The 23,611-nt window shown below is 45.2% G+C and overlaps 1 protein-coding gene across 10 annotated transcripts in view; it reads right to left on the reverse strand.

Annotated features, from left to right (window-relative positions):
* The window catches only part of FBXO25 (F-box protein 25), a 54,601-nt gene extending 31,341 nt beyond the window's left edge, over positions 1 to 23,260 (reverse strand). For 4 of the 10 annotated variants that reach the window (XM_026006358.2, XM_026006356.2, XM_026006357.2 and 1 more), the window contains exons 1-2: positions 22,964 to 23,260; positions 15,778 to 15,918 (exon numbers count right to left, since the gene is read on the reverse strand). In XM_026006358.2, the coding sequence (XP_025862143.1) occupies positions 15,778 to 15,911 (134 nt within the window). In that variant the 5' untranslated portion in view covers positions 15,912 to 15,918; positions 22,964 to 23,260. Of the gene's footprint in view, positions 1 to 15,777; positions 15,919 to 16,003; positions 16,057 to 22,919 lie in introns of those variants that run through there. The other 6 variants (XM_072719413.1, XM_072719410.1, XM_072719412.1 and 3 more) reach the window with 4 other exon arrangements.
* Positions 23,261 to 23,611: the final 351 nt, after the last annotated feature.

Raw genomic sequence — 23,611 nt, forward strand, 5'->3', positions numbered from 1 at the left:
AGTGAAGAAAAATATAGTTCTTCAGAGGTTAGGATGGCATTCTCACAGAGAAGGACTGGCAGGCAGTCCAAGGGACCTGTGGGAGGTGGGGAGCACTCACCGACCCAGGCACACAGCTGACCACTGCCTCTGGCCTGCTGTCCTACCTGACAGACTCACAGCACAGGCCATGATACTCACACAGCTACAACCCTACCAATTCCTCCCTGCTTCATGTCACAAGGTTGGGCCATAACACATAACGGCGAAGCAGACCCGACAGGAGTTCTGCAGCAGGGATCACAGGCCAGAAATATGTTCAGGAGACAAATTCAAGTGAGCCACAGATCTATCACCTAGGTACACGGACTCTTAAGGTAAGGGCCACAACGAAATTTATGAATGTGTACCAACGCAGGGAGCGCCAAGCCCAGGAGCTAAGTGAGGAATCCACTACAGACACTGGATTAAACAGCCAGAGGCAAACAGCTGTCAAGCAAACACTACGTATTTGTTTGTGGGACTATGAGGCACAAGACGGCATGTAATGATTACATGACAATGTAGACAGAGAACACACACTGAAAGTGTGGCAGAGGGTATTAGAGTGTGATCAGTAGCAAACTGCTACTGTAGGAACCAACAGTCAGTATTTACTGTATTATTTACTGTAGGAACCAACAGTCAGTATTCCAAACAGAAGGAACTAAGGTTACGATAAAAACGTACTACTGGGCAGCCCAGGTGGCTCAGGGGTTTAGCACCACCTTCGGTCCAGGACGTGATTCTGGAGACCCGGGATCGAGTGCCACGTCAGGCTCCCTACATGGAGCCTGCTTCTCCCTCTGCCTCTTGCCTCTCTCTCTCTCTCTCTCATGAATAAATAAATAAATAAATAAAATCTTTTAAAAAATTATAAATGTACTACCATCAAGGTGAAAATAGATGGAAAGACTTCCTAAGTACTGAAGGAGTGAAGGCAAGCAGAACACAAGATGACAGGCTCTCTTCTGTATGTGTACAAGAAACCACCCAAAGGTACATCTACAATTATGTCTAAAACACGGGTAACCTAAGCTAGACAGAGAGGAAAGATGGAGGGTGTGGCTCAGCTTTGGATGGGCTTACAGAGAAAAATCTAACACAAATACTGAATATGAGGAGCACACAACTGAGAATAATTTATGTGACCCAAGAGTAACAATGGTCACAGGAAATTACAGCATTAAATTAGCATTAAACATATATATATATATTTTAATATATATTGATAAAAACTTATACAGTAAGTAATTTAGACATACAATTCTAAAAGCTAGATAAAGAATACTAAATATAAAAGCAAATACCACTAACTAGAAAACAAGGTAGCACTAAAAAATTCAAAGCTAGTTCTCTGGAGAAAACAATCAGCAAGATAAACTACAAGATAGCTTATCAGAAAAATAAGAGTACAAATACTTAAATTTCACAATGACAAGAAGAAAACTATAAAGACAAACAGAAAATTGTAAGACCTATAAGGGGTAAGCATTACTGTAAGCATTATGATAAAATGCTTTGAAAATCAGAAGAAATACAACTTATAGTTTTTAAATATATAAATTTGGTAAGACACCAATAAAAAAATCAGACTTTTTCCTTAGGGATAGGGATGTTAATTATAAAGTCCATTTACAAAGCAGCAGCAAGGAAGAAAAAGCAGACAACTGTGAACAAGAATAGCAATGAGGGGAAGCGTCTCATCCTGACACTGAAACACATTCGGAAACCTCGTGAAAATCATCTCCGGTTCAAGATGGTGACACAGGAGGACACAGAACTCAACACCTCCCTTGTATATGTCAAGTCTCTGTGACCTAAGGAACGATTTCCTCTGGGGGGGAGAAAAAGAGCCTGAACAACTCTTACATGTCGAGTGAACAAGAAAGAACCTCCATGGGGGATCCCGGGGTGGCGCAGTGGTTTGGCGCCTGCCTTTGGCCCAGGGGGCGATCCTGGAGACCCAGGATCGAATCCCACATCAGGCTCCTGGTGCATGGAGCCTGCTTCTCCCTCTGCCTGTGTCTCTGCCTCTCTCTCTCTCTCTCTCTCTGTGTGTGTGTGACTATCATAAATAAATAAAAATTAAAAAAAAAAAAAAAAGAACCTCCATGGAAGTGGGTGGGAGAGGCTGAGACATAGCCTCGCCATAAACGCTACAGCCAGCACAGCAACACACAATCAGGAGCCAACTCAACAACCACAAGCTTATCTCTGGGGAACAAAGGATTTGAACCTAACATGGGGAACCCCAACATTTACAACTTGCATCTGAGAGTCAAGCCCTCAATGAGGCTTGATCTCTGGACACAAGGTCCCCCCTGGGGTCTAGCACACTTGTGCTGACGAGGAAGTGCCCAGACTTTCTGTGAATGAGGTTTAACTGCCTTTTACAAGGCACTGCCCTGGAGGCAGGCACATAATTGAACACACATCTCAGGGCCTACTGACGCGCTCTCCAGAGACAGAGTCTGGCAGGCAGCTTCCCTGTGCTTTCCTGCCTCATGTGAGGTCGCCAGATCACCTGGAAAGGAGTTTGAACACCCATCAGGCATGAGGCTTTTAGTGGCTGTCACCCAGGAGACACGTCCAGACCCCTGGCTACGTAGCCAGCAGGACTTGAACTTGGGATCTCACAGGACCGTATATACTTGCTTACTTTAAAAACTGCTGCCCAAGGGTCCAGCCTCCCATCAGCCTGAATCAAGGTGCTGGTTGAGACGTGCCGCTCTAGAACAATGACTGGTTCTAGCACACAGTCAACTACGGGAGCTGCTAAGAATCAGGTGGGCTGCCTGGACAACCACAGCGGTCTGAGAAATTACCAAACTGACGGCAGAACTGATGGAGAAGCTGCATCTTCTACATGAGGCCAACCCTTCAAGCCTGGGAGAGCTGAGTATTTCCTCTAAAAAACCCACACGGAGAGTTGAGTAAAATGAAGAAACAGTAGGATGCTCAAAACAAAAGAAGATAAACCTAAGGGAAATAACCTTAATGAAACAACGGTAAGTAACTGACCTGATAAAGTGTTCAGAACAATGGTCCTATGGTGCTCCCTGAGTTCACAGGAAGAACCACTGAACAAAAAGAGGATTTCAACAGAGAGAAAATGTACTAGAAGCCCCAGAGCTAAGGATGACAGCAAACACACGGAGAAAGCAGGAGAAAGGGCCACCACGGTGAGTTCTGGACAAAGGGCTGTGGGACTCACCCGATTAGAGAAGCAAAAAGGAAAAAGAATAAAAAAGAATTGAGAACTTGGGGAATTATGACCACCACTAACATTCCCATCACAAGCACCCTAGAGGGAGGACAGACAGAAAAGGGGCAAAAACACTTATTTGGGGCATCCCGGGTGGCTTAGCGGTTTAGCGCCCGCTCCAGCCTGGGGTGTGATCCTGGAGACCCGGGATCTAGATCAAGTCCCACGTCGGGCTCCCTCCATGGAGCCTGCTTCTCCCTCTGCCTGTGTCTCTGCCTCTCTCTCTCTCTGTCTCCGTGTCTCTCATGAATAAATAAATAAAATCTTCAAAAAAAAAAAAACACACTTATTTGAGGAAACAATGGCTGAAAACCTCCTCAGCTGGGGATACAAACTTAAGAGTTCCAGGAGGACGACCCCAAAGGGAACCACACCAAGATGCTCTATAATCCAACTGTCAGAAGCTATGCAGCAAGAGAAAAACAATTTGTTATGTACAGGAAAACCCTGTAAGACGACCTGCAGATTTTTCAGTAGAAACTGTGTAGGCCAGGGGATCCCTGGGTGGCTCAGCAGTTTAGCACCTGCCTTCAGCCCAGGGCATGAATCTGGGGTCCCGGGATCAAGTCCCACGTCGGGCTCCCTGCATAGAGCCTGCTTCTCCCTCTGCCTGTGTCTCTGCCTCTCTCTCTCTGTCTCTCATAAATGAAAGAAAGAAAGAAAGAAAGAAAGAAAGAAAGAAAGAAAGAAAGAAAGAAAGAAAGAAAGAAAAGAAAAGAAAGAAAAGAAAGAAAGAAAGAAAGAAAGAAAGAAAGAAAGAAAGAAAGAAAGAAAGAAAGAAACTGTATAGGCCAGAGGGAGCGGCATGTTATGTTCAAAGCGCTAAAAGAAAAAAATTGCCGAGATTACTCTACCAATGAAGTTGGCCTTCAGAACTGAGAAGAAAAAGTTTTACAGACGAGCAAAACTTAAAGGATTTAATCACCCAAGACTAGCCATACAAGTGTTCAAAGAACTTCTTCAAGTGGATGTGAATGGGCACTGATTAATAACAGGAAAAATATGAAAACATGAATCTCATTAGTCAAGGTAAATATATACTAAAATCCAGAATATTCTAATATTATAAAAGTGGTGGGCTAATTACTAATAAATCTAGTATAAAGATTTAAACAAAAATAGTAAACATAACTACAATTATTTAACAGATACACAATATTAAAATATGTAAACTGTGATATCTAAAAACATAATGAGGGGATAAAAATAGAAAGCTTTGGAATAGCTTCCTTTTTTTTTTTAAGATTTTATTTATTTATTCATGAGAGACACAGAGATGAGAGGCAGAGACATAGGTAGAGGGAGAAGCAGGCTCCCTGCAGGGAGCCTATGCAGGACTCAGTCCTAGGACCCCAGGATCAGAACTGGAGCCGAAGGCAGATGCTCAACCACTGAGCCACCCAGGTACCCCTGGAATGTCTTCCAACTTAACTTGTTTCAAATTAAAATAGACCATTGTAAATTGTTTTATGTGAGCCTTGCAGCAACCACAAAACAAAAACCGATTGTAGAAACACAAAAGATTAAGAGGGAGCAGTGCTTATATCACTATAGAAAATCATCAAATAATGAAGGAAAAGACCCAAAAACTACACAACAAACAGAAGTCAACGAACAAAATGGCAATAAGTCCTTCAGTAATCACTTAAAATGAGGAAGAACTAACCTCTGCTATCACAAGACATGGAGTCCCTGAATCTGTATGCTGCCCACAACAGACTCACTACACATGGAAGGACATAGACTAAAAATGACACAACGGAAAAAGAGATTTCATGCCAATGGAAACCAAAATAAAAAGCTGAGGGAATGGATACAGACCTCATAAAACAGATTTTAAAACAAAGACTATAATAATGGACATTATTACATAATGATAAAGGGATAACTCCAACAAGAAGATACAACATTTATAAATATTTCTGCATCCAACATGGAAGTACCTAAATAAATAAAATATTAACAGATCTAAAGGGACAGGTAGCAATACAATAATCATAGAGAACATAATACCCCCATTTCATCAATGGATAGATAATCCTGATAGAAGATCAATAAGGAAACAATAGTCTTAAAGGATATATTAAACCAGATGGGACTGACAAGCATACACAGAACATTCCCTCCAAAAGCATCTGAACACACACATTCTACTTAAATGCACATGCAACATACTCCAGCACAGATCACATATTGGGCCACAAAACAAGTCTTACTAAATCTAAGAAAACTGAAATTATATCAATATGTTTCCTGACCAAATGGTTAAGAAACCAGAAAGCAATAAGAAGAAAACTGGAGGGGATCCCTGGGTGGCTCAGCGGCTTAGCGCCTGCCTTCGGCCCAGTGTGTGATCCAGGGGTCCCGGGATCAAGTCCCACATCGGGCTCCCTGCATGAAGCCTGCTTCTCCCTCTGCCTCTGCCTCGCCTCTCTGTGTCTCTCATGAATAAATAAATAAACTCTAGAAAAGAAGAAGAAGAAAACTGGAAAATTAACAGATATATGGAGTCACAACAACTGTTAACTACACAACCAGTGGGTATTACAAAAAAACAAAAGAGAAGAAAACTTACCTTGAGACAAACGAAAATGGAAAACACACCAACACATACAGGATGCAGCAACAGCAGTTCTACAAGGGAATTTCATACTGATAAATGCCTATACCAAGAAATAAGAAAAATCTCTAACTTCAGATCTCAAGGAACTAAAAAAGGAAAAACAAATGAAAATGAGAAGAAAGTATGTATCAAATTTCAGAGCATTAATGAAATGCAATTTAAAAAGACATAGATCAATGAAACAGAGAGGGTTTTTTTGCAAAACATAAAATTGACAAACCTTTGGCTAGACTCACCAAAGAGAGAGAGAGAGGGAAAGAGAGAGAGAGAGAGAAAGAGAGAGAGAATTAAAATAAAAATTAGAAGTAAAAGAGGAGACATTACATCTAATAGTACAGAAACTACATAGGATCATAGGATACACCAACAAATGGACAACCCAAACAAAATGGATAAATTCCTAGAAACATATAACCTACAAAGACAATCACAAAGAAACAGAATATCTGCACAGACCTATTACTCATAAGAAGACTGATTCAGAAAATAACTTCCCAGTAAACCAAAGTCAGAACCAGATGGCTTCCCTAGTAAACATTTAAAGAATTAAAACTGATCCTTTTCAAATTCATCACCAAAAAAAAAAAAAGATGAACGAATGCTTTCAAAGTCTTTAAGAGGACAGTACTGCCTTGATATCCAACTGGTCAAGAACACCATGAAAGAAGAAGCTTACAGGCCCATATCCTTGATGAGTATAGATGCAAAACCCTCAATTACATTTTAGCAATGAAATCAACATAACAGATGAATTACATACCATGATCAAATGGGGATTCATTCTAGGGATGCAAAGATGGTTCAACATCAGCAAATCAATTGATGTTGATACACCTCGTTAACAAAAGGAAGAATAAAAATCAGTACAACAGATACAGAATCATCTGACAATATTTAACAGCCATTTATACAAAAAGACTCAAGAAAGTCGGTATGGGCATCAAAACTACAGTGAGCCATACCTGACAGCATGGCTAAAATTACCAAGTCAGGAAACAAAAGCTATTGGTGAGGACCTGGAGAAAGAGGAACCCTCTTTGCACTGTTGGTGGGAATGCAAGCTGGTGCAGCCACTGTGGAAAACAGTGTGGAGGTTTCTCAAAAAAATATAAATAGAGCTACCATGTCATCTGGCAACCCCACTTCTGGGTATTTATCTGGATAAGATGAAAACACACTGGAAATCACATCTGCATCTCAGTGCTCAGTTGCAACATTATTCACAGTAACAAAGACATGGCAACAACCTAGGTGTCCATCATGGATACACAGATACAGAGGACAGGGCATCCATGCAATAGAGTATTTATTATTCAGCAGTAAAAAAATCATGAGATCTTGGCATTTGTAACAACACAGGTGTTCCTTCAGGGCACTGTGCTGTGTGAAGTTGGTCAGATCCAAAAAGACAAACATTACATGATCTCACTTACACGTGGGATCTAAACACAACAACAAGCCACGCTCCCAGATACAGAGACCAGAGCTAACTACTGGTCATCACAGCCAGCAGACAGGAACATGTAAAATGGGAACCAGGAGTCAGAAGTCACAGACTCCCAGGTGTGAGATACAATCCTGCAGAATGTGAGGCACAGCACGGTGACTAGAGTTCATGATGCCGCCCTGCATATTTGCAAGCTGCTGAGAGAGAGAATCTTAGAAGTTCTCATCACAAGAAAAAATGTGAACGTATGCGTGAAGATGCTCATGAGCCTTACCTTGTGGTCACCACGTACCAAGTACAAACATCAAAACATCATGCTGCACACCCCAAACTACTCTCATGTTCTGTGTCAGTATACCTCAACTGAAAAAATGGGATAGGATCAGTGTGACTTGATAAATAAGTTATTGATCTATACAATGAATTACAGCATCATGAAAAATGAGGTAAGTCAACACGTGCTGACCTGGAACTACTTCCAGGAAATGAAGTGGCAAGAGAGGGTGAAGTGCACAGTCAAATGAACACACACTGACAGCAGGAGCATAAATGAGACCACTCCACTGGAGCTCGAAAGATGCATCCTGGCCCCATGCCCTGGCCATCACAGCCTTGGGGGATGCCTGTGAGAACAAGAGGAGAACCCCCCGTCCCCCCAGGGCTCCCTGCACGCCTCCTCCCTTCCAGCACATGCATCTGCTCAATCTGTCAGAAGCCCCAGGAGCTCCAGCTGCAACACACACCCAGAACCTGTGCCGTCACCCCCATCAACACCTCCACAGCCGCTTCTCTAGTGGGTCTTACCTCTACCTGTGCTCTGCCCTTGCATCCCTGCAGCCCATTTCACGCTGCAGCCAGAACGAGCCCATTAAAACCTGACCCTGCACTCATTCCCCCGTGCAGAACACCTCTGACGGCCCACCTCAGAGAGAAGCCCCATCCCTACAGCACATGGACAGTGGCTGTGCAACTGGCCCTGGCTCACTCTAGCCTCCAGTGACACATGCTCCTGCCCCCTGGGAGGCTCCTCCCCATAGATCCCTTCCTCAGAGTCCACCCCATCCACATCCCTGCTGACCACCTCTGCTCCCTCACTGTTCTTATCTCCCACACTGACTTCTCCCCCTCACGGCACTTATTAAATGAGACAAGCTACACAGTGAAGATGTTCTGTCCACTTGCTGTCTGTTGCTCCAGAATGGAAGCTCCATCGGGCATGGGTTTTGGGATTTCCATGTTCTGCTGCACCCCAGCATGGAGAACTCCTCATTTGGACCGAGTGGGTACAACAGGACGTGAAATCAGAAACTGGACACATCTCAGGCCTGGCTCACGGAGGGCTCTGTCCATGCACCCAAGGGGCAGAGGGAAGACTCAGACCACTGTTTGCAAGGGGCTCTTTCCTGGAGGGGACACAACAGCTGCATCCTTCCTGCCTACAGGTATGGCACTCCGCAGCTCTCTGGCCAAAGGCCCTCACCCCGCCAGTGTGTGTGGGGCCAGGAGGGCTCCCGCACACTCTGTTCATATGAGGTAGCTAATAACAAACACATACACAGTCTCCGATTCCAACACCTGAGGTGTGCTGGACTGAGGACAAGCCTGTTGCCTTCAGATTCCCTGGTGCAGTGTGAGCTCAGATGCCCGCCCCAAGACTCCGAAGTCAGAGGACCTCTGTCAGAGCCTTCACAAGGCTAGAGCGGCCACAGCACTGGGGGTCCATCGGGCATGGAGCAGATGGCCATAAACACAAGTCTCCTGAATGAGAGAAGGTGTCAATGAGAGGCGCAAATGATCAGCTAGGGAGCCAGCAAAGGTCTGAATGAGCTGATGAGAGGAAGGGAGGGAGGAAGGAGCGTGCTTCCGGTGGCGTCACGTGTTCCCTGGCGGGATTTCTCCCCCTTACCTTTCCTACCTGCTCATGTGCTGGTTCATTTAGGGTTAGGAATTTGCTAAGTGGGCCTATTTAAAAAAAAAAAAAAAAAAAGGAGCGGAAGTGTAGGGTCCTGGCAAGACCATCGCTGAAACAATGGGTCAGGGAATATAAGGTGGACACGGGGAGGTGCGAAACACGAGAGCTGGCCACATGGGAAAACAGGAGGTAGGCAGCCAAGGTGGTCATGAAACCCTCTGTGCTTCAAAGCTGGGAGGCCAACATTCATGGTTTTGGACCACAGAGCCGGGCCTCCGATGCAGAGGACCAGAAGCCCCAGGAATGAGGGGTCAAACCCTGAGGGGCCTGGCTATGTGAGTGCAAGACGGACCCTGAAATCATACTGGTCAGAGAACAGCCTCAGCCCCACAGACTCAAATGCCCAGAAGATACAGCAGCTAGCTATGTGGTTGGTTACCCACGCAGACAGGACGTGAGCTAAAGAACAACTCTGTCTTTTCTTACAACGTGCTGCAGGACTGTATGACTTTTGTTGGTTTATAATGGAAAAAAATGCAGTATGAAAACAAAGTCAGAGATGGGCCTTCACAATCCAGATGTAATCATTACTCAATGTAGCAGTAACAACAAATACTGCCCAAAACACTCAGCACTGGTCTGACGCTGAAGCTAACTTACTACGTCACTTGCCTACATCTTTCTTTCCAGTCACTGAAGACACAATCTAAGGCAAGCTGTAATGAGAAAGATCCAAGGCGAAACACCAAGATGACAGCCGGGTGCTTCTCTGACTGAACAGAGGGGCATGGGAGTGTCTCTTCACCCAGGCACTGTGGCCAAGGGAGCACAGCCCATGACCTCATGGATGTTCCCCATCATCATGATCAGAGACTCATTTTGCATTCTCATAAGAGAACCAAAACTACAGCCTCTTTTCTTTTTCCTTTAGAGGATCCACAATTTAAAAATGCTTTTTAAAAAAAATAAAAAAATAAAAAAAATAAAAATAAAAATGCTTTTTATGGGCAGCCCCGGTGGCGCAGCAGTTTAGCGCCGCCTGCAGCCCAGGGCGTGATCCTGGAGACCCTGGATCAAGTCCCACATCAGGCTCTCTGTATGATGCCTGCTTCTCCCTCTGCCTGTGTCTCTGCCTCTCTCTCTCTCTGTCTCTATGAATAAATAAATAAAATCGTTAAAAAATAAAATAATAAATAAAATAAAATAAAATAAAATAAAATAAAATAAAATAAAATAAAATAAAATAAAAATGCTTTTTAAAGAATTCAATTACCTTCATATATCCTGGGGCCTATAAGAGTTGACGATACTTTCTGTGGAGTCCCAAATTTACAATGCCTTCCATGGCTCTGCCTACTGAGAACCAACCAAAATAAGCCTTAAAATACTCAAACTTGGGGGTGCCTGGGTGGCACAATTGGCACAGTGTCCAACTCTTGATTTCTGCTTGGGTCATGATCCTGGGGTCCTGGGGTCGAGCCTCATGACGGGCTCTGTCCTCAGTAGGGGTCTGCTTGCTGCTCTCCCTCTGCCCTTCCTCATGCTCTCTCTCTAAAGTAAATACACAAACCTTTTTTAAAAAAATATTCAAGGGCAGCCCAGGTGGCTCAGCAGTTTAGCACCACCTTTGGTGCAGGGCGTGATCCTGGGGTCCCAGGAGCGAGTCCCACCTCAGGCTCCCTGCGTGCGGACTGCTTCTCCCTCTGCCTGTGTCTCTGCCTTCCTCTCTCAATCTCTCTCTCTCTCTCTCATGAATAAATAAATAGAATCTTTTAAAAAAATACTCAAACCTGGATTGGAAACAATGGTTAAAGAGAGGTCAATAAAAATAATGCAGTGAAAAGACTTAAAAACTTAAAGGCAAAGGGAGAAAACCTGAGGAGTGCCACCATGAGGGCAGAGCTGAGTGCCCCCTCCGTCACATCTAGCCTCCCAGGATGAGAAGCGCCTTCTTTCCACAGCCCCTCTGAGCCTGGAGTTACTGAGAACGGCCCAATCTGATGAAGGCTACCAATTCTCAGATACACAGTATCCAGATGCAGCTCTTCAATGCCTTCCCTTTACAAAATCACACAAGATCTGTCCTCAGACATAAAGCTGCGTTCCAACAATGCCCCAAGGGAGACATGGGGCCAGATTACTAATAAATATGGTTCTCCCCGAGGCAAAAACTCAAGGAATATTCGGCGGCTCCCCTTTCTCCTTGTCCAGTCTATTCTCCCCCGCTGGCATCTGATTGCACGGACACTGCCACGGGCACACACTCATCGTCCCTGAGCGGTCTGCATCTGCTAGAATCCTGGTCAATGTGTGGCCCAGATGGTCTACAGCCTAGTGAGCAACCCTCCTCAGCAGGGGTGTGAGATGATTCCCCCGTATATCAAACTTCTCTGCAGCACAAGACGCTGTAGTTCTACACATCTTTTCCATGAACAACGAAGCACTAGAAATAGGGGTTAATGTTTGCTCCATCATCATTAGCCTCTGGAATATTGTGAATGTTGCTTGAAAAAAAAGTTTAATTAGGATTCGAAGTATGGAGGGGTTCACAATCCCTGAACTGCCATGGTGAACTGTGTGACTGCTTACCTATTTCCTCTGAACTTTTAATCCCAAAATGAGGGATCCCGGGGTGGCGCAGCGGTTTGGCGCCTGCCTTTGGCCCAGGGCACGATCCTGGAGACCCGGGATCGAATCCCACGTCAGGCTCCCGGTGCATGGAGCCTGCTTCTCCCTCTGCCTATGTCTCTGCCTCTCTCTATGTGTGTGTGTGTGACTATCATAAATAAAAATTTTAAAAAAATTTTTTTAAAAATCCCAAAATGAGGCAAAAAGAGAACGGGGATATTTAAAAGTGTTCTATTTTCATGCCCATCACACACACACACACACACACACACACACACACACAAAATTAACAAAGTTGGTTAGAATCTTTATTGCCTAACTGATTTTTATGACAACAATTTTCCTAGTTTTGAAAAGCCTATCCTAAACCAAAGAACCAGGAGCGCTATTTCTCAAAGACATTCAAAGGAAGAAAAGGTCATTTTACACAGTGATTTGAAATGCTGGTTACCTATGGTTTTATTTTCTTTTTGAAATTGTAGGATCAAGGTTAAATTGCTTTTTCTTCCAGGGAAAGAAAAAGATCAGACATTTGCTGCAGGGCTGGGTCATCCATGTCCTCTCCCCACAGGTCTGGCTAGACACACATTTTTGTGAAAACAGGGTAAAAGAGGGGAAAGACACAGAAAAAAGAGTGGGGAAAGAGGCCACCTGGATGTCACCAGAAACTGCAAAGGACGGAGCACTAGCTAATTCTCATTCCACTTTGCCCAACGCAGGCAGTCCACGGTTATGGTGACACGGCCATGGCAGTAAGGGCATGTCAGTACTTCCACTACGTGCAGAGAAGCACCTGTTAGCAAAGCTTGCTACTCAAAAGGACTCTGGAAGAAGTTTGAACAGGAGTGGGCAAGCAGAGTCCATGGGGCAGGGTGACGGAGACAGGCGGACATGGAGTTCACCAGACAGAGCAAATAGTCCTAACCTATGTTCTCTACATCTACGTGTACGCAGAAGACAGTTTGTTCTCAGATACTTAAAATGTGTGGGATGAAGGGGAAATACATCAGGAAAAAAAACCCACAGAGTCACATGAATCTCTCAGTGTAGAAGTGGCAACAGGGTACTTCATACATTATAGCTTTCTCACTCTGATGTATCATAGCCCATTGACCCATCCTTGAATAGTGACATCAAGAACCTCCACAATGAATAGTTGTCACTGGGAGTCCACGTAAACACCAAACATTTCTAGATGCATTCAACCAAGTTTACATTTAAAGAATTTTCTATGAAAAAAAAAAAAAAGAATTTGCTATGAGGGCAGCCTGGGTGGCTCAGTGGTTTAGCGCCGCCTTCAGCCCAGGGTGTGATCCTGGAGACCTGGGATCAAGTCCCATGTCGGGCTCCCAGCATGGAGCTTGCTTCTCCCTCTGCCTGTGTCTCTGACTCTCTCTCTCTCTGTGTCTCTCATGAATAAATAGATAAAATCTTTTAAAAAATTTAAAAAATAAAGAATTTGGGATCCCTGGGTGGCGCAGCGGTTTGGCGCCTGCCTTTGGCCCAGGGCGCGATCCTGGAGACCCGGGATCGAATCCCACATCAGGCTCCCGGTGCATGGAGCCTGCTTCTCCCTCCGCCTGTGTCTCTGCCTCTCTCTCTCTCTCTGTGACTATCATAAATAAATAAAAATAAAATAAAATAAAAAATAAAAAATAATAAAAAATAAAGAATTTGCTATGAGAACTCGAAGACAAAAAATAACTTTGAAAATTCACAGCTGTATAACATCTAATACCAGCAGCATATATAATTACCAACCTTATGTAAAATTTACAGCCATGAATATTAAATAAAATTCAGAATGGCAGCGAAATGCCATAATATGAGTTCAATAAATATAACATGATAACATGTTATCTTTACTATAATCTGAAATATAAATTAACTTCTATTTAAATACTGCAAAAGCAATCTCTAGCCTAACACTACTAAATTTCTGTCAGAAAATCAGATGGCGTAAAGCAAAAATGAACTAATGGGACTACATCAAAATAAAAAGTTTCTGTATGGTGAAAACAAAAGTAAAAGAAAATGTACAGGATGGACTATTTGCAAATGACACATCAGATAAAAGGTTAGTATCCAAAATCTATAAAGAATGTATCAAACTCAACACCCAAACAACAAATAATGCAACTGAACAACAAGCAGAATGGGGTGCCTGGATGGTGCAGTCAGTTAAGCATCCAACTATTGCTGGTTTGGGCTCAGGTCATGATCTCAGGGTCGTGGGATCAAGCCCGTGTTGGGCTCCAAGCTCAGTGGGGAATCTGCTGGAGATTCTTTTCCTCTGACCCTAACTCATGTGCACGAGCACTCATTCTCTAAAATAAATAAATCTTTTTTTTAATGAGCAGAAGACATGAACAGACATTTTTCCAAAGAAGACATATAAATGGCCAACAGACATATGAAAAGATGTTCAACATGACTCATAGGAAAATACAAATCCAAACCACAGTGAGATACCACCTCACACCAGTCAGAATGGCTAAAATTAACAAGATGTTGGTGAGGATGTCCAGAAAGGGGAACCCTCTTATACTGTTGGTAGGAATGCAAGCTGGTACAGCCACTCTGGAAAACAGTGTGGAGGGTCCTCAGAAATACAACTACCCTACAACCCAGCAATTACACTACTGGGTATTTACCCCCAAGGACACAAGCAGTGATTCAAAGGGGCACCTGGACCCCAATGTTCATAGCAGCAATGTCCACAACAGCCAAACTGTGGAAGGAGCCACAATGTCCACCAACAAATGAGTGGATAAAGAAGATGTGGTGTGTATATATATATATATATATATATATATATATATATATATATATACATACACAATGGAATATTGCTCAGCCATCAGAAAGGATGAATCCTACCATTTGCAATGATGTGGATGGAACTGGAGGGTATTATGCTAAGTGGAATAAGTCAGTCAGAGAAAGACAAATACCATAGGATTTTACTCACATGTGGAACTTAAGAAACAAACAAGCAAAGGAGGAATAAAAAGAGAGAAGCAAACCAAGCAAGAGACCCCTAACTACAGATAACATATTGGGGGTCACCAGAGGGAGATAGGTGGGGGATGGGGGAAACAGGTGATGGGGATTAAAAAGTACACTGATGATGAAAAAAATAATAAAATGATAAAGAAAAATCATATTGCCCATCAGTTTAAAATACAGTTGGTAATTATGCAAATACCAAATAAAAACATATATAAAATCAACTACTGGACTCAAGAGGGCTTGAGATTCCTAAACCTCCAGATGTTCAAACACCACTTGTGATTGGCAGTTATCATACCATGCTTCTGTGTTTGTGCAATCTCTGACTTTCATCTGATAACTCCCAATCTGTCTTCATCTAGTGTGCTCCAGCCCATGGGGTGTGAGCAACTGTGATCCAAGTATCCTCCTCTTTCACCTTACTGACCATGATGTAGATGCCATGGGTAATACTCCACCTTGGGATAGCATAGCAACCACACAGAATGTCCTTCCATCCCTGACCAAAGTCGCTACACCAACTCAAGCTTTCTAGAGAAAAAAATGGATTTGTTTTGTGAAAGCCACTATTACTACAGGTCTCAGACATATGCTGCCAAAACCATATCTTGATTTCCTGAGGTTCCTCAGCTATAACGTGAGGGTAACGGTAATCCTTCTTCTCAGATCATTGTAAGGTTCCTATGGGAAGGTTCCAGACAATGTACTAGGCTGAGGCTTTATCTAAATAACATGTGGCTTCTCACCAGCCTTGTGTATGGGCAAATTCGGCCAATACAAGCTATGGCACACTGTGGGGGACTTCAAAGCAGGTAACATCACACATGTGAAGCAGGCAAAGGCTGTGGCTCTGCTTGGCCATAACTTACATGCTGTGACTGACATTACATGGGTTATTCTCTCTGTCAAGGTCCCGACTCCAGGATTCACATCTCTTCCAGCCATCTTCTGTTTTGATCCAGCTCCATCCAGGAGATCTCCAGTCCTGACCCAAAAATGGCATAGTTCTCCTACAACAGAAGGAATGTATGTGCAAATATAGTTTCCTTTCACTTAGAACATTTATTCATTAACTTAAAAGAATAAAGTTCTTACTATATAAATGTCCGCATATGCCCTAAATGCTGAGCAGACACTGGTGTTCATACAGCACCTGGGTAAAATGGACAGAGACAACTCTCAGCAGAAATTAGAAGCAACATGATGCATACACTGTATGTACTCCTGTTTGGTGAAACATACATTGAAAAGCATACAGTGTAAGAGCGGGTACAGGAAGTGCTGAGAAGTGAGAATGGAGATGTGATCACGTCAAAGAACTAGACTCTGCTCTGAGGGCAACAAGGGGCCCAAAAAAGGAACCTCGGCAGGCAAGTGATTCAATTCAATCTTTACAAATGGCTCCAGGTCACACTGTGAGGATGAAAGCTGGCATTGGCAGGGTGGCACCTGGAGGCAAGAGGAATCGTTAGGGCTGGCAGCTTCTGAACACTGGCCCCCAGAAGGTTGGAGTCTCTGCAGCAGGACTAGAGAAGGTAGATTCTAGAGGCACTCAGGAGGCATAGTCAAGAGCAGTCAAGGACTTCTATCTCACACACTGTCTGGCTCTCTCAGTATTCCAAGGAGCCAGCCACCATGTTCTCTGCTCCCCCAAGGAAAGGCCCAAGGGGCAAGGAGCAAGCATGCAGACTGGCTGCATGTGTGCAGGGAAACCACAGGTGGCCAGATTTTATTTTCTGGCACCAAAGAGACACTGATTTCAGTTTTGGAGGGCCTGTTAGATTTGTCGAACCCATGGTGATAAGCACTATACTGGAATCCACATATAAGAATCCTTGTGTAAAAATTATGACCTTGAAAACTGACGATACAGATATTATTACCTTCATAGAGCTTACAATTTAGTGAAAGCAAGACGCCCAGTACTAGCTCTTTTACTGCCTTGAGTGGTACCTCTTGCTCAGTGGTTTACAACCCTTGCTGTGCGCTAACAGTACAGTCTTGGAAGCTTTTATAAAATACAATGCTTAAAAAAAAAAAAAATACAATGCTTAGCTTCAACCCCAGATCTGTGGGTGATGGGTACATGTATTTTCTATCAATGCCAGGCACACAAGGGAACTCAGTAAACACAGAGTGAATGAATGCATATACACATCCACCGTTCAGAGGAGAGAAGACTAAGGCTAGACAACAAGACCAGGAAATCCTCAGCATTCAGCTAGGAACCAAAGCCAGAGGAATGATACCACAACAGAGAACACATAGAGCCAAGGAAAAAACTCTAAGAGACAATGACAGTTAAGGGACAAGCAGATATATATGGGCCAAGAAAGAGAATTGAAAAGAAGAGAAAGAAGAAAGAAAGAAAGAAAGAAAGAAAGAAAGAAAGAAAGAAAGAAAGAAAAGAGAAGAGAAAAGCCAAAGAGCTTGAGAGAGGAAGTAAGAAATCAAGAGATGAATGTGTTTTAAGAAAGAAATGATTGACAGAGAGTAAAATACTATCAACAAGCTAGTACAGTAAGAATTGAACAGTATATAGTTGATTTAGTCACAAAAAGATAGATGATAACTCAACCAAAAAGTTTCAATAGAGTAATGTGTTATATTAATCTCACATCCAAAGTAGACTTGAAGTATTTCACTAATGTGGAGTATTTCTAACAGAATATCTGAGAGACAGAAGTTTTCAAATATAATTTCCCAACTATATTTATTGTAACTAACAAATAAATAGGCTGTTAGGTAGACATTTATACTGCCTTAGAAGAGACAAATTAGAAGGAAATTCTAAGTTTCAACAGTATTTCTGGGCCAACTCTACGTGCTCATTTCCTTAAAGTAAAATATGTGATGAATTCATCTTCCCATAAAACAAGAGGATCTCTAAACCCTGCTACACTTGGATTCCCAGTAAGACCACATCTTTAACAGCCACATATTCATTCATTCAAATTATTTTAGAAGATCCTTAAAAATCATTATTTAAATCTCAGCACTGTTTTTATAAGTATTGAAACAGACTTGTTTCAAATTACCAATCACCCTAAAATGCAAAAGCTACAACCACATCTGGCCAATGCATAGGTATCTAATAAAACTGTCTCCCATAGTATCCACTCCTCCCAAAGAAGGCAAGTGCATACCATGATAGAACAGATGCTGCTCACAGGGTAGTCTCATAAAACATATACGAGAGAAAAATGTCTGTGAGGACCACTGCTGGCTGCCAAAGTACCTCTCGGTATCATATATGGTGGATTCAGAAAAACTTATATTTAAAAAAAGTGGCAACTATTCAGAATACTGCTAAACACACCAAATATAGATTACTCCAACGACAAAGTTAAACACAGGCCAGATGTGTTATTATGCTATGTAATCCCTCCCTAAAGGTGTACTATCTAGTCGAAGAACTAGACAACAGCCACATCTTCTTTATCCATTCATCAGTGGATGGACATTTGGGCTGTTTCTGTAATTTGGCTACTATTGATAATAGTGCTAGAAATATCAGGAAGCACAAACCCCTTCAAATCTGTATTTTTGTATCCTATGGGTAAATACCAGTAGTGCAATTGCTGAGTCGGGGGCGGGGGGGGGGGGCACATGGGTGATGGGGATGAGGGAGGGCACCTGTAATGAGCACTGAGCATTATGTGCAAGTGATGAATCACTAAATTCTACTCCTGAAACCAATATTATACTGTATGTTAACTACAATTTAAATACAAATTTGATGGGACTCCTGGTGACTCAGGGGTTGAATATCTGCCTTCAGTTCAGGGCATGATCCTGGGGTCTGGGATTGAGTCTCGCATTGGGCTCCTTCCAGGGAGTCTGCTTCTCCCTCTATGTCTCTGCCTCTCTCTGTGTCTCATGAATAAATATTTTTTTTTAAAAAATCTTTAAATAAAAATTTGAAAAAAAATAAAAAGATAACAGCAAATGAGAAAATTCACACAAATAATATATGTAAATATATCTAAAACAAAAATATATTATGTATGTACTGAATGAGTGGTAAAGAGAATAACTAAAAGATATTCAGTAAAAAGCAAATCATTTGGGACCTCTGAGGAAAAACCAGGGCATCACCTTGGCCTTAAAGCACGGTTAGATCTCAATTACATGGAAAAACAAGGGGAAAAAATACCAATCATAGAAATGGTGGGTAAAAAAAACATACAAAACTGGGAATACATGTGACACTTTTGAGAATGAACAGAATTGGTTGGCTGAAATAGAGAAATCTTTGGGAAGGTTGGCAGGTAGGTTGAAAAGGTGACCAGAAGCCAGATCACAGAAAACTTCAGTATCAAGGCCGCTTAGACTTTATTCTCCAAATAATTATGTTTTGGGGCAACACAGTGATATGAGCAGTGCTATTTTGAGAATAACTTGCCAGGGATTGTGGGGTGAACGGGAGGCAGAAAGCACAAGTCTTCAGGCGACAGAAACCTCCTGCCAACTCCTTAGCTAACAAACTTGTCTTAACACTTGAAGATGCACAAACATTGGCCTGTCTAGGTAAGCACTATGCCCACTCTCCACTTAATGCACTTCTATTCAGGCCCCACAAGCTACTCCTGTAACATTTAAGCAGTTTTCACTGTGAAGTTAAGAATCAGGTTGGTGTTTTGAGTAAAATAACCAACTCTTTTGCAACTCCTTCTGTGAGAACTGAACATGGTTAGCCTGACATTTCAGGTGCTTGGTTTGTATTTATATAGAATGGCAGGAATGAAGTGCAGCCCCATGGACCAGGGAAACTTAAAAGCCCATTTTCAAGGGTTTTTATCTTCAACACAGAGGAGAAGATCCATTTTGTTGTAGCATGTGGATTCCACAGACTTGACATATGCTCTTTGAATCACAATGGAGCTTTATTTTAAAGTATAATCAATCCTATACAGTTCACAAACGAAGGCAGACTCTAGAAGAGTTACTATAAACAGTAAGAAAAAGCCATCAGGAAAACACAAGAAGAAAAGAAAAACAAGACATGGCGTAATCTGAAATGCCTGGTATCAAATTTTCAAAAATACTCCCAACCTGAGACATCTAAATTTGCAGATTGGAAATATTACTACACTTTCAGAATAACAAACAACCCATCACTTTTTATGGAAATGTATTTATCTGCCCTGCTAAAAGACCTGAGTTGATATAACTTTATGAACTTTAAAATCACATTTGTTTTGAAAAACTTGAAACACAAAAATAAAAGCAGGGGCACCTGGGTGGCTCAGTCCATTACTCATCTGCCTTCACCTCAGGTCATGATCTCAGGGACCTGGGGTGGAACCCCACGTCTGGCCCCCTGCTCAGCAGGGGAGTCTGTTTCTCCCTCTGCCATCCACCCCACCCCATATTCTCTCTCTCCTGAAGTAAATAAAATATTTTAAAACATAAACTGACTCCTGAAAATCAAGCACATAAGAGCAACTACTCAGGGGGTGGCTACTCAGTTGAGAAATAGCTGGTACGGTTGGCAATTTTACCCACACTTCATGCTAACTGATGTCAGAGAGCACATGGGGCTGAATCTTACAAATCTTCCCTCAATTTCTTCTTGTGGCAGGAGATTGGGGTGGAATCCTACAGAAACACGGGACTTCCTCAAGCCAAAAGAACTCGCAACAGGAGAGATGCAGAACCAAGAAATGTCTTCCCTCAACAAGAAGCATTTCTTAGCTGATGATCCTAGCACATATGTATCACACATGGTACCTGTCCTATCTCAGCCCCACACTGCCCTGAAAGACAGAAAATGTCACCATCCCCCTTTCACAGCCTTAATTCTCCATTTTATAAAAGAAACTGATGCACAGGGTGTGGTGGAGCTGGGAATCCCATTTCTGGATGGTCAGTCCAGGGCCCCTGCTCTGTCACTATACTTTTAACAATAGCAATTCAGGAGCACCCTGTGAAAAGAACGGGTCATAAAGTTGTCAGGTTTTTTTTTTTTTTAAGTGTTACCTTGTTACATTAAGTCACCAGATGTAGTCTAAAGTAATGACGTATCTAAACATAAAAACACTAAGGAAAATATCCCAAGAAACACACTCTAATAAATTTTAAAAGGCTTCATGCATTTTGCTGTTTTAAGTAAAAGGACAGGAAACGCGAGTAGTACCGACATTGGTTCCTTCCAGACGATAACAGCTTTAAGTGCAGAGTTCAAGTTAATGCTGTGCACCATAGACCCACCCACACAAGAAGTTACAATGTAGGTAATAGTAAGGCAGTTTGGTGTTCAGCAAAAATAGCTGGCAAACCACTGTCTTTTCCTCTTCTTGCTTATGTTTCAACATAAATTGAGAAAACTTTTATCGTTCTGTGATAAGAAAGACTGGTCCCCAATTTCTTAAGCATCTGATCTTTTACTGCTTTCTTATCCTTACAAGATTTCCAAATAACTTAGGGTCAAATGTGAATATGGTTTGTAAGTGTGGAGGAACTTGATCACCAGAAAATGTCAAGAGGCAGTGAACTGATGGCTGATCATCAGAAATGGAACTTTCTGCAAATCCTGAGAGGTGGTCACAGATGCTTCAGAGAAACAGAGACCAGGAAATAAAGAGGGGGAAAATGCCATTTGAGGAGTATGAATTCTTATGAGAAAATGAGAAAATGTGTCTTATGGTTAGGGCTGGAGGATACAGATTTGGAAGAGGCAAGAAAAGGGGACTTCACAGAGAAAAGTAAGGATTCTTTAGATGCCTGACTTCCCAAAATGAGTTTGAATAGGCCCACTGAGAGTAGTGGAACCCTGTAAAGAAGGGTGAAAGCGAATTTATGATGAAAAGAAGGATGTACAGCCAAGGCATCAGCTGCCAGCTCAGGGAAGCAGCCTCAGAGAAGATGCTGAGCCTTGGAGAAGGCCTGGGGACCCAGAGCCAGGTTTGAGGAGGATGCTGGAGCTGTGGACGAGAACTGGAGATCGAGGGACAGGTTTTGGGGGGATACTGGAACTTTAGACAAAGACTGGGGACCGAGGGACAGGTTTGGGGGGATGCTGAAACCATGGACAAGGGCTGGGGACAGAGGACCAGGTGTGGGGACGATGACAGGAGAGCCGGGCAGGTGAAGCAGGGACCGGGACGGGGGTGCAGGGGGGACGGGGGGCTGGGCAGCAGGTGGGGCGCGGACGAGGACCGGGATGGGGGTGCCGGGGGGCAGGTGGGGCGCGGACCGCGGAGCCGAGGGGCAGGTGGGGCACGGAGGAGGACCAGGACGGGGGTGCCGGGGGGCAGGTGGGGCGCGGACGAGGGCCGGGTCGGGGGTGCCGGGGGGCAGGTGGGGCGCGGACGAGGGCGGGTCGGGGGTGCCGGGGGGCAGGTGGGGCGCGGACGAGGGCCGGGTCGGGGGTGCCGGGGGGCAGGTGGGGCGCGGACGAGGGCCGGGTCGGGGGTGCCGGGGGGCAGGTGGGGCGCGGGCGAGGGCCGGGTCGGGGGTGCCGGGGGGCAGGTGGGGCGCGGACGAGGGCCGGGTCGGGGGTGCCGGGGGGCAGGTGGGGCGCGGACGAGGGCGGGTCGGGGGTGCCGGGGGGCAGGTGGGGCGCGGACGAGGGCCGGGTCGGGGGTGCCGGGGGGCAGGTGGGGCGAGGGCCGAGGTCGGGGGTGCCGGGGGGCAGGTGGGGCGCGGGCCGAGGTCGGGGGTGCCGGGGGGCAGGTGGGGCGCGGACGAGGGCCGGGTCGGGGGTGCCGGGGGGCAGGTGGGGCGCGGACGAGGGCCGGGAGACCCGGGGGCTGGGCGGCAGGTGGGGCGCGGACCGCAGGGCGGAGGCGGCAGGTGTCCCCGGGAGAAAGGGCCTCGGGCCGCGGGCGCGCAGGCGGGAGGCGCCCGGCGTCGTCGGGGCCGCGCAGACCCCGAGGAGGCGCCCGCGGGCGGGAGGCCAGGGGCGGGGGGTCGCGGGCGCGCGGGAGTGGGCGGCGGCCGAGGGCAGGCGGCGAGGGCGGCTGAGCAGCGCCTCCGCCCCCGGCGTGCCCAGGGCCCCCGACCCTACCTGGCGCGGGGAGGGCTGGGTGGGGGAGAGGGGTCCGTCCCCACCTGGAGCGCGCGCTGCCTCAGTCCCCGCCGGGAGCGCGGACGCCCTGGTCCCCACCTGACCGCCGAGCGGAGGTTTATTGCCGGAAGTCGCCCGCCGCCTACCGGGGAGCGCAGACCCGAAGCCCCGCCCCGGGCCGCGCTGATTGGCAGCTGCGGCTCCGCGTGGCCGTGTTGCTACCCGGCTCCCCGAGGCCGAGGCGTGCACATGCGCAGTGGACGCCGCACCGCCTCCTTCCTGCGCGTGCCCAGTGGATGCGGCCGCGGGGTGGGCGGGGGGCTCGGAACGCGCAGGCGTGCTGCGGGGCGGTGTCCCGGCGGGGAGGGCGGCGGGCCTCCTGCCTCTGTGCCTGCGGCGGCCGCTGCGGGGGCCTGGAGCCGATCGGCGTCCGCACGGGGGTCACCGCTCGGGTCCGCGGATCGCAGGGTGCTCCAGCCCCCCGCTGCTCCCCGAAGCAACCCGAGCCTCAGGAAGGCAGTGAACATGTGCCCCCATGTGCAGTTCCGTGCACCCCGTTATCTCAGTCCTTAACCTTAGGGAGCGAGCATTTTCCGGTTATCTACAGCTTAGAGTATCCGATCGTTCAGTCCCAGAAGCCGGGAAACACCTGCGGACCAGCTTGCACGTGCGCGCTTCTTCCATCAGGGACT

This window comes from Vulpes vulpes, chromosome 9, assembly GCF_048418805.1.
Source record: "Vulpes vulpes isolate BD-2025 chromosome 9, VulVul3, whole genome shotgun sequence".
In the NCBI taxonomy this organism is placed as follows: Eukaryota; Metazoa; Chordata; class Mammalia; order Carnivora; family Canidae; genus Vulpes; species Vulpes vulpes.